A 12,276-nucleotide genomic window follows, 5' to 3' on the forward strand; every position below is an offset into this window, starting at 1 on the left:
TAAATGGGATTAAATTAAATTAAAATTAATTAAAATTAACAGAATTAGAATTGGAAGAGTCCTTGGAGGTCTTCTAATCTAACACATGTTCATATACAGTAGATTAATAATAATAATAATAATAATAATAATAATAATAATAATAATAATAATAATAAATTATTATTATGTTGGCTCCTATTTGAGCAGGTGTTGAATTAGAAGACTTCCAAGGACTTAATGCTGCATCTTGTTATAGGCCTTTTTCGTGGATGCTTTTTATCAATTGGAATCCACTGTATGACTGCCTTAGTCCACCTGCCATCAGTTCTTGCTGTGACCAGCTCATTTCCATTCCAATTCTTTATACACACACACACACACACACAATATTAGGTCTCTTACTTAAGCGGGGATTGGATTATTTCACCCCTTTTCGTGTGTTGGAAATCATTCTCAACACTAGTCATGTTGCCTGAGCATTATGGGTGTTAAAATTCAGCATGCTTGTGAAGCTGAAATTTGGGTAAGACAGATGGACACAGCAGAAAAAAGATTCAGCAATGGTGCTTGCACAGCGCAAAGCCATGGCCTTTGTTGTTAGGGAAGACTCCTGAATAGATCATGAGTAGTCAAAAAAAAAAAACACCCTCCCAACCAATGGATCACTGAGCAAATTAACCCAGATTTCTCACATGAGGCACAGATGACCAGGCTCAAATCATCATACTTCAGACACATTATGCAATGTGAAGCCCATTATGTTGGAAAAGGTGGCAGGAAAGACCGCCAGCTGGATGGATTCAGTTACAATGCTAGTGGCTGCGTCATTAAAGAATCTGAAAGATGAGAGGGACACACTGTCTTGCAGAAAATTTAATAATAAAATAACACCCCACAAATTCAGTACATTGATTCCAAGGCTAACAGCCAGATCAAGTCTGAGATGTTCACAGGCAAGATACCATGTATCCAAGCAACTAATATTCAATAGAACACTACCTACAAATCTGATGATTTCAGGCAGCAATTAAGATTATCACTGAGTTAGGTTTATTCATTACTTTACTAATTTCTTAAGATTCTTCAGAAAGAAAAGCAAGCAGACCCCTTCCCCCCCCCCAAAAAAAAGCTCACATAAAGTTTGGTATCAGAAAAGGAAATAAAGCAAAGACAAAGATATGCTCCAACTATGTTGAACTAAAAATACCAGAATATCAATTGAAAGCTAGAGTGTCTGGAAATTCTATAAGCTACAAACTTAATAGCAGAATTGTGTCCAGATAGACTGACTTAGTTCTTTCAAGAAAGATCAACTTTAAATGTTAGTAATATAAAGGAAAGATTAAAAAAACACCATCCTCTTTGTTAAACTGATCTTCTTTATAACGTGTGCTTTAATCTATACAATTTTTAAAAAATTTATACAGATTTAAAACAATACAGAAAAGAGTTGAATGAAATACTCATATACTGCTATTTACATGTTTCTAGAAATAACCATTTCAACAGTAAAGAATTCTCAAGAACTCCTAATATTATTAGATGCCTCACGGAAAATTGTGGGTCTTAAACTATGAGGCAAAAAAAATGCTCTACTAGTTGACAGTCTTTAGAGTATTTTCAGCCCCTACTTAGCTGAAATATTTTTTATCAAACAGGTCTTCTTGAATTATAAACTTTGAGTCCATTCTGCATTGAAGAACGAGCATATTTCGTTAGAAGAGTGCCAACCGTTTGCTTCTCCGAGCATAAGTCCCTGTAAAAGAGAGGGTTTTTTTAAAATGTAATTTCCAAAGCCTTTTAACAATTTCAATATTCTAAGGCAAATTACAAAATCATCAATAACACACTGTATTTCAATACACAGTGTCAACTAGCAGTAGCACACAATCTTGACTTAGAGGAAAATTTGAAGTAATGTGCAACGATTGTAAGAAAGAATGCAAAAGAAAATAAGGAAGCTATTGGTGACAGAAGGATACTTGCAATGGGCTAAAAATACCTCAATTCTAATGGTGAACTAAAGCAAGAATTAGATGTGTTTGAGCAGCTGCCAAATTCAGCATACATAAGATTGCTTACGGCTTCTGAGCTGCTATGGGACTGCAATTATACTACTTACTCTATATATGGAGCTATGTCAGCTTCTGTCCACTTCTCCCGAATAGAGAACAAGCTTTTAAATCTTTCATTATCATCTTCTGGTAAATCTTCAACATTCAGCAGGAAAATAATCTCTGGTTTAGAAGATCTATCCACAAGAGCCAACCCCTTGAACAAATAAAATCAAAATTGGAATATGTCCAGGAAACTTTTATTGAGTAGATTAAAATATGAACTTAATAAACATTTAAAAATGCACGTTTCAGTATTGTTCTTTCTTCCAATGAGAGAACTACTTAAAGTTTCAGCCTTACATCAACCTCATGATGTACCTTAGGTTAAAAGATGCAAATGACTCAAGAGCATCCAGTCAGCTTTAGGATAAACGGGGTTAGAATTTTCTTCCCCAGAAGTCCTAATCTGACCCCATTCTTTGTGGATTTTCAAATTTATGCTCCACATTGAATACATTTATGGAAGTGGCACTTCTCATATCACATTACCTTTAACTGATCCAGCCTAGTTGTCATTCCTTCAGGGACACTCTGCTGCCACACTTCTTGAAATTCTGAGAGGTTGAATTTAACAGCGTTTTGCAAGAGCATTTGTGCAATTGCTCTACACACCTTCTCTTCATTCATTTCAAAGTAAGTCTCACCTGGTAAGGAGCATTAAAAATCAGAAATAAATAAATGTATCTTTTAAAAAACTTCCATCAACCTCAAAATAACATTACATTCTGCAAGATAACCAGAATTAATTCAATAGTTTAATCTTGAATCTGGCATTCTCAGGTATTCATTCATATGTATTCATTCATTCAATTTTACCCTGCCATTCTGATCTAATGAATATTCAAACCAGGCATATCATCTTCATGGTTAAAAAATAAGCACTTATGAAGGTAACATACCTTCATCCATGTATTTTTTCCCATAACATTCCAGGATGTGTTCTATCATTTCTCTGAAATAAAAATGTGCCTAATTTCAGTATAAAATATAAACAAGCCTGTTCTCTGCAGAATTTGATTTAGAACTCGTCACCTAGGGTTATTCTTACATTATTTATTAATACAATTCTGTTGAACGTATGATAAATATTTAAGTCCACTTATAACACCACTTAGAGGTAGTTTATAAGGCATGCTGAAGACAGATGCACTCCCTTGCACCAAAGGTAACCTGACAATTGTTTTTTCCCATTTCACTAGAGCAGGGGTCCCCAACCCGTGGATCATGACCCTGTTTGGAACTGGGCCACAAAGGTGCCACATGAGCACATGCGCGCACATGAAGATCCCCTTGTGTGAGCAAGGGCCACTGGTGCTCGCTGGCAAGGCTCTATTCGTGCGAGTGGCAGGCGCGCCTGCCCACCGGTCACACAAATGGAGCTGCACACGCTCGCCCTTGCCCACCACTCACAAGGAGCTATCCCCTCTCTCCCCTCGGCCGGGCCACCAAGCCAGAAAGTTTGGGAACTGTTGCACTAGACTCGAGCACCCCTCTCAAATCGCTTCATGTCCTGGGATAAAAACTCACAGAATTCTCAGCCAAAAGACCAATAATTCACCACATCTGGGAGTCCTGCTGGAAAAGGCTATTATACAGTGCATCAAGATTGGGTTTCATCAAGGAAAGGCCAAACTGACCTGATATTAGGTAGTCCACATTTAATGACTGCCTTGTTTAGTAACTGTTGAAACTTATAATGCTTGTGGGGAAAAAAAAACAGCTTTGCAACTAATCCTTATATTTATGGCTATTGCACCGTATCCGTCAAGTGGGTGCTCCGCAACCTGCTTCCAATGAGCAGAATCAATGGAAAATGCAGAAGTGAAATTGCAGGTTTGATCAATGATTTTTTGGCTTAGCAAACTGTAGCGCTTAGTGGCTGAGTTGCCGATCCTAACTGTGGTTGGTTAAGCAAGGATTGCCTATGCATTATTTGAAACCATCCCAGGAATTTGTTTTAAAAAAAACACACAGTGAGGTAGGGAATATTTATGAGAGCTGCAGGTAGTTCTTGACTTATAACCGTTTGTTTAATGACCATTTGAAGTTACAACAGTGCTCAAAAAAGCCTGGTTCTCACACTTATGATCCTTGCAGTGCCCTCAGTCGCATGATCAAAATCCGGACACTTGGCAACTAGAATGTATGTATGATGGCTGCACCATCCTGGGGTCACGTGACTTGCTATTTGCGACCTTCCCAGGGGATTTCTGATAAACACAGTCATTGCAGGGAACCAGAGTGGCTTAGGGATCACTATGTAATTCACTTAATGACTACAGTGATTTGCTTAATGACAGCAGCAAAAGGTACAACCTATTGCTTTGCAACAGAAGTTCTTCTCCCAAATGTGGTCATAAGTCTAGAACAGGGGTCAGCAACCTGAAACAGTGAAAGAGCCACTCAGAACCGGTTCCCTCACAAAAGGAAAAACTGGGAGCCGCAAAAAATGTGTGCGCATGCGCATACATGCGAGCATGTGCAGAACAGGGTTTCACTGAAGAGTGGAGACAAGGCGAGATATGCACCTACCCTGCATATTTGAATTTTTTGGTTAAACTTTTTTAGTTCCACTTTTTTTTTGGACTGCACATGGCAGAGGACTGGGAGCCGCAGGAGACGGCTGAAAGAGCCGCATGCGGCTCCAGAGCCGCGGGTTGCAGACCTGTGGTCTAGAACTACTTGCATGCAGGCAGTCCTCGATTTACAACAGTTCATTTAGTGACTGTCTGAAGTTACAACAGCACTGAAAAAGTGACTTATGACTTTTTTTTACACGACGGTTGCAGCATCCTCATGGTCACATGATCAAAATTCAGACACTTGGCAACTGACTCATATTTATGATGGTTGTAGGTCCCGGGGTCATGTGATCCCTTTTGCAACCTTAGGTCAAGCAAAGTCAATGGGAAAACCAGATTCAGACAACTATGTTACTAACTTAACCACTGTGGTGATTCACTTAACAACGGCAAGGAAGGTCATAAAATGGAGCAAAATTCACTTAACAAATGTCTCGCTTAACAACAGAAATTTTGGGCTCAATTGAGGTCGTAAGTTGAGGACCACCATCCCATGGGAGGGAACTCTACTGTTTTCCTCCCCATTCAGAATTCTAATACGACTTGAAACTGTGCATGTATAAAATATGGGAAAATATTCATCAAAACAGTATGTTCCAATTACAGTTATATTTTATCTGCCATGAAAAAAGATGGATATGATTTCTAATTTCGTGTGAGACTAAATTCACACATCACACAATAAACATGATGTACTTTTGGGGCTGTAACTTAGCACATTATGTAATCTAGCCATTATGGCTTGCAAAACATGGTTTTCGTTTTAGTGCATTTTGTGAACTTGTAATTGCACCTAATTTAGTAAACAAGCCATATTAAGGAAAGATTTGGCACATCAATCCAGCCTTATCTTCTTTGGCTTTAAATCTGAAAACAGTCATTTTGTAAACAACATATTACAATTGTAACAAAAGCTTCTCACAAACAAACAGCGGGGTGAGCCTCATTCTTTTAGAATGAAATACACATAAATAAAATAATTACTTGGGTTCTAGAGGTCCAAGTTCTTGAACACATATACTTAAAGGGACTTTATTGAATGACCAGGACTCTGAATATATTAGTTGGGTCACGTGATTCAACAGTTTCATCTCATAGTCAAAGTCTAGAATCCTCCAGTATCCTGCAAGCAGAGAATGGCGTTAGCGTATATTCTAAAAAAATATTTTATTTGCTCAAGTGCATTGTTGATCTTTTCCTACTCTTTTATCTGTATAATGGTCATGGTGCCAGCCTAGTTATTTTCTCTCTTCATGCTCAATTGTAGACAAGCCAGTTTGGTCTAGTGGTTAATGCACTAGGCTAGAAACCAGGATGCTGTGAATTCTAGCCTAGTGCATTAACCACTAGGCAAGACATCCGACTGTCTTCATGCCTAGTGCATTAACCACTAGGCATGAAGACAGTCGGATGACCTTGGGCCAGTAACTCTCTCTCAGCCCTAGGAAAGAGGCAATGGCAAACTATTTCTGAGAAATCTTGCCAAGAAAACCACGGGGACTAGTTCAGACAGTTGCCAGGAATCAAAATTGATTCAAAGGTGTGCGTGTGCACACATATGCAAATATCTCCACCGAAGAGTACAATTCAACTATCTACACAGCTGTGTTCTACATTCTGGTTGTCTAGTTACATAATATGTTAGGCAGAGAACAAGACCAGTATAAAGTGGCAAAAGGGGTAGTGAGGGGTCCTTGGTGCTCTCTGAGCTTGGTTGTTTTCTTGTAGACGTTTCATTACCCAAACTAGGTAACATCATCAGTAGCAATGAAGATGTTACTAGTTTGGGTAATGAAACGTCTGCAAGGAATCAACCAAGCTCAGAGAACACTAAGGTCCCCTCATTTCAACCTCGAGTTACAAATATTCTCCTTTATCGGAGAGGAACTGCTTTGCTATTTTACCAAGTATTTTTTTAAAAAAAAAGATTCTTAAACAATTGTATGACTCTCTGGTCTCCTAAAATGAAATGTGGCAAGTGAATAAAGTAACTGTCAAACATTAGAAAAATTCTCACGATTCTTGCAAACAGGTTTTAACATACTTGTTATTCTATATAACGCTGATTCAAAGGCTCACAAATATATTCTGTATTATAGTAAAACATAGTAGAACGTGGGTCCCCAACCCCCAAACCGCTGCTCACTACTGGGCCATGGCCTATTTGCAGCCGGGCTGCATGAGTGTGCCGGCCTGCCATGTGCGCAAGTTGAGCTGCACGCACACACATGTGCATGCCGTCCCACAGCTCACGTGGCCTGGTTCTCCCTCCTCACTGGGCCGCCAAGCCACAAAGTTTGAGGACGCTGCAGTGTAGAAGTAAGCAATTTTCTGCTTAAATAAGGAATTTCAAGAGACATTTAAAACAGGATCTAGACCCATTTTATAGCTAAAACTACCTTGAACTTTGCATGTTTTCAGAACTTTCAGTTGATCCATTATTTCTTCCTCACTTGCTTGGACCAAATCCAAGAAGTTTTCTGTTGTATACTATAGGAAGTAAACAAAAGATACATGTCTTCCTTCAGTCTGAATGCTATTCGGAGTGCCTTGGAATTGCTTTATAAATAAAAAGTTTAAAACTGTATTTGTACATTTAATTATTAATATTTTATTTTCACAGCTTTCAATTACTAGGTAGTATAAAGCTGGAGGCTGAATGAGGCTTTCATAAGCCCTGTTTACTTCTCCTGCCCACATTTATTTCAAGCTGCATTTATTTCAGGTATCTGAAATAAAATAAATAAGTTATGCACTTGGAAACTGCTAAAGGAAAAATATTACTCCACTGATAATAAATATCTCAACTACAGCAACTGGGATTCCCAGTAGAATACATTTGTGAGTGGAAAGTTGTAGTCACTCTACACACCAAGCTAAAAGGTTTAGGTAATTAATACATGAACACATATTTAACATACTCTTTACAATGGGCCATATGGGAAAATAATACAAACATACATTCTTGGGAATCCAATATGGGTTAGTACTCTTTAACTGCAATTCGCGCCTTGCTTAATTTTTATTCTTGCACAAAGTTTATGTCTCCTTATGAAAAACTCTATCTTGAGAACTCATGAGAACTTTTCCATTCATCTATGCATTCATCCTTACCTTACATAATTATTACCTTTGAGTTTGTATCAATTCTCTCTTTTTCACTATCTGGACCTTCATAAGGATTTTCCAACAGAAGTTTTTTGAGTTTCTTCAATTTAGGCCGGCATCTTCTTAGTTCCCAAAAATTATTGGAGAAGCCTGCAATCTATAGCAAGAACTAAAATTTGAACTGCCAGACTAATCTGTAAAGTTGGAAATAGCATATATAACTGCCAAATAGCATATATAACTGCATATATAAGTCCAATGTGTGGACTTCAACTCCCAGAATTCCCCAGCCAGAACACTGGCTAGAGAATTCTGGGAGTTTAAGTCCATATATCTTCAAGCTGCCAAGGTTGAGGAAAACTGCTTTAGAACTTCATCCTTTGGGGTATATTTGCTTCACTTCCATTTAACTCATCTGTTGTTTTAACACAGGAAGATTCAATTGTCACTTGTTCAAATATTTTGGACATCTTATCATCCCTGGATACAGTCCAACCATCCAACAACCATATCTAAAGTACTACAAATCTCTTACCCAAACTACCACTTTTTAAAGCAAAAATATGTTTTTATTTCTTAGCTGCTGTCTTAAATATCAATGCATGGCAGGGCCTATTAAGTGAGAAAACAGAATGAGGAATCGAGCAATCTTAACCTTGCTTTCTCCAACGGTAGGTTGCCAATTATGTTGGTATCCATGTTATAGTTTTACTACTTAAATTTCTCTCAAAGCTACTGTTTTAACTTATTGCATTTTCTTGGAGAAATAACTGCTGTAATCACAGAATCATGGAGCCATACATGGGGAAAAAAGACTCATTAATCTGTTTCAGTCATTTTCCAGTCATCCTATCAAACATCACATTCCTGCTAAACCAAGGATAATACATGTCCTCCCAGAGATTACTGAATTTCATATTCAGTCATCTGTTATGAATCCAAGAACCCACATAGATATGCCTATTTTAAATAATTGCACTATACACTATATCTCTAAGTACTAAAATATTTATTGCATCTCTTGACCACACAATGCTCAGACTTAATTCATTAGATAAACTAGGTTTCTCTCACGTCCACAAATCTGAACTCCTTGGAAAAGGATTAAATGTGATTTATTTTTTTAAATGGAAGGGAAATGATTTTTCAAAGATTTTGATTTGCTCTGGAGAATCTTTAGGCACACAATACCTCAGGGTGGAGTATATTAGTGGTAGCCTTGGCTGCAAGAAGCTGCTGTGGAGTTTCACCGGAAGGAATAAAAAGCAACATATTGGAAGTATCTGCTATTTTCATGTCATAAGTCTTATCCTTACTGCATATCACAGCATGTTCGTTTTTCTCTCCACGGATCACCAGGCTGCAGGATCAAACAAATGCATATAAGCCAGGTTTAAACTACAATGTGTTGACCAAAGGGTTTAAAAATATGCAATAATAAATAAAGATGGGAGGCTGATACAGCTGAAAAGATACAGTTGAACTTCTCCCAATATTCCAGGTATGTTGCATCATAATGCTCAGTCAAGGAAAAAACCCACAGAAACGGGATGAACTTTAGTCTAATGCAGGGGTAGGCAACCTTAGCTCTTTTATGACTCGTGGACTTCAACTCCCAGAGTTCCTGAGCCTACCTCTGGTCTAATGCAATGTTTCTCAAACTTGACAAATTTAAGATGTATGGACTTCAACTTCCAGAATCCCCCAAATTTGAGCAACACTGGATTGACACATCTGGAGCATGCAGAGGCCGGCAATGCAATTCCCTCCTTGAATTAGATCAGATGACCCTCCCAGGTGCTAGGGGTCGCTGTAGAGTCGCCAGATTTTTTTTTTAAACCAGCCGCAAGCTCTACCGCGGGGAGGGGGCGGACGCTACCGAGCATGCGCGTACCTTCGCCCCGCTTCCAACTCGTGACACAGCTCCGGCTCCAGTTGCAGAAGGCAGTAATCTCCGGCGTCGACCTGCGGGCTGAAACTGAGGCACTGCACCGTCGGAAGCAGCTCCGCGGGGTTTAGTTTAGCGACCTGCAACGTGGCATCGACCTCCTCGCGGCTTCGCATCCTTGGCGGCTTTCGCTCCTCAGAGCCAACGGGCGTCTCCCAAGAGGAACAGCAAAGGCGGAGAACGGGACTTCCTCCGAAAGCGCGCCAAAAAAAATCACGTCGTCACGTTGATGGAAAGAGGGCGGGGCTTCCGCTGGTTACGCGCCCAATCCGGCAAGGGAGGAGGCGGGGCCATAAAACATGTTGAGGCTGAGAAGAGCCGCGAAGACAATTAGGGGACTGGAGGCAGAAACGCAGGAAGAGCGGTCGTAGGAATTGGTTATATCTAGTTTAGCAAAGAGAAGGACGAGGGGGGACATGGTAGCAGTATTCCAATATTTGAGGGGCTGCCACAAGGAGGAGGGGGGTCAACCTATTCTCCAAAGCTCCTGAAGGCAGGACAAGAAGCAGTGGATGGAAACTAATCAAGGAGAGAAGCAACCTAGAACAGGGGTAGGCAACCTTGGCTCTTTTATGACTCGTGGACTTCAACTCCTAGAATTCCTGTGCCAGCATGGCTGGCACAGGAATTCTGGGAGTTGAAGTCCACGAGTCATAAAAGAGCCAAGGTTGCCTACCCCTGACCTAGAACTAAGGAATTTCCTGGCAGAACAATTAGTGGAATGACTTGCCTCTAGAAGTTGTGGGTGTTCCAACACTGGGTTTTTTTTCAAGGAGGGTTTGGACAACCACTTGTCTGCAATTGTATAGGGTTCCCGGCTTGGGCAGGGGTTGGACTAGATCAGGGGTCCCCAACTCCTGACCTGTGGACCAGCGCTGCTGGTCCGTGGCATGCCAGCAACTGGGCCACACAATCAAGCGAAGTCCCATCTGCGGGATGTAGGCAGCACGCCAAACCATGCCCCCTCTGGTCCGGAGAAAAATCTTTCTCCATGGAACCGCTCCCTGGTGTCCAAAAGGTTGTGGACCGCTGGACTAGATGACCTCCAAGGTCCCTTTCAACTGTTATTCTGTATGTAATGTAATGCTTCTTTATTAATGTATTTTTTGGTTATTTTTGAGGGAGGAAAAAAATAACATAAATGTGGCAAAAAAATAGGTTTTACAAGCAGCATTGAATGAAATAAAACCAATTTTTTTGCCTAATTTCAATATTTCATTAGTTTTATATAACTGAATATCCTAGTTATCTTAAAACCTGCAAGTCATTGCTAAATCCAGTTAGTAGACAAGTATTAAGAGCATTATCTTAATTTCTGACTTACAGCCAAAGATTTTTTTTTTAACAATTAGAGTCTTTTGAAAAATAATAGTCCATTCCTAATGAAAAAATATAGGTCTCATGGTATCAGGATTCAAATCCTGGAAAGAGGAGAGAGAAAGCCAACCTCATCTCATTATTGTCAGATAAAGACTTGGATTCATTTTGAATGCAGCAATAACAAAAGGAAGGCTATTTGAGTAACATATAGGGACCTCAAGGCTTCCCAAGTCATTCAGATGGTTTCCCTAAAAATGCACAAATAGAGCAAAAATTTACTGCTTAGTATTGCAATAATCTATGCTTCAATCAATTTTGAAAAATTGGGATTACAAATATTTAATCCTACCAAATGTCTTCATTGCACATAACATTCCTTTTAGCAGAATTTCTTTCCACATTTTACAAAGGATCCCTTCCTTTATAAAAAGGATTCTTAATCCTTCCAAATGTTTTTAAGGCTGTGGGGAGAACTAATTGAATGGGTGAATAATTTCCAAGCAGTTGAAGCAGTGAGGGAGGGATGTTGGGACTTGTAGTTCAGCTGAATATCTGAAGGGCATGGACTCCCAGTCCTGGTTTGAGGATGAAACTCCTTGACTTGCTCAGCAACCCATTATAATGCAATTATTTTACATTCCACTATTTAATTCTATATTCCAGAATGCCACATGGGGGCAGAGTGCTATAACACATGAATAACCATGCTGGGTCAGAAAACACTATAATCAAAATATGGATGTACTCTCCCAAGCTTCAGAAATCAGGATGATCACTTAGAGAAAAGCAAAGAGTGAGTTTTTTCTGTATCTTTCCTGACACCTACATAAATGGTGATCTGGAATTTTGCAACCTAAATCTGATAGCCCTAATGAAACTATAATATAATTGAAGGTGGAGATTTCAGTTGCATTGCTCTAGCTTCCTGTTCTCCAGCTGCTGGTTGTTTTTGCACCGTTGAAGAAATTCCTGGACATTTAAAAACTGGTACATTCTTTAAAGTACAACATATGGGCAATGTTTGGCATAATGGGCTTAACTACACTTAAACAAATATCTTTGTTTTGCCCAACATGCTGAGCTACAATCTGATCAGTTTAGTCTAGCATGTTGTAGAAAGTGGAACATGAGGACCCCCTACATGGACGGGCTGAGGAATTTAGTAAATATCTGGTGGACAAAATTGCTCAGATTCGGGCTGGTCTGGACTCTGACTGGG

At 39.4% G+C, this 12,276-nt stretch overlaps 1 protein-coding gene across 1 annotated transcript; it reads right to left on the reverse strand.

Moving 5' to 3' along the window:
• Positions 1-849: 849 nt before the first annotated feature.
• On the reverse strand, positions 850-10,213 carry DSCC1 (DNA replication and sister chromatid cohesion 1). Its single transcript, XM_083358004.1, has 9 exons — positions 9,684-10,213; positions 8,981-9,149; positions 7,812-7,946; positions 7,081-7,171; positions 5,666-5,804; positions 2,999-3,051; positions 2,589-2,743; positions 2,105-2,253; positions 850-1,738 (listed from the first exon to the last, which is right to left on the reverse strand). Exons 1-9 carry the CDS (start codon positions 9,851-9,853, stop codon positions 1,633-1,635), a joined length of 1,167 nt encoding a protein of 388 aa, XP_083214130.1. The 5' UTR covers positions 9,854-10,213; the 3' UTR covers positions 850-1,632.
• Positions 10,214-12,276: the final 2,063 nt, after the last annotated feature.

Source organism: Vipera ursinii, assembly GCF_947247035.1.
Source record: "Vipera ursinii genome assembly, chromosome: 3".
NCBI lineage: Eukaryota > Metazoa > Chordata > Lepidosauria > Squamata > Viperidae > Vipera > Vipera ursinii.

Coding starts and splice junctions, on each gene's coding strand:
- DSCC1 (XM_083358004.1), bottom strand. CDS start 9,853: ATGCGAAGCCGCGAGGAGGTCGATGCCACGTTGCAGGTCGCTAAACTA. Junction 5,805..7,080: donor GAAAACATGCAAAGTTCAAG/GTAGTTTTAGCT, acceptor CTCTGCTTGCAG/GATACTGGAGGATTCTAGAC. Junction 3,052..5,665: donor CTTGGACCTCTAGAACCCAA/GTAATTATTTTA, acceptor TTTTTATTTCAG/AGAAATGATAGAACACATCC.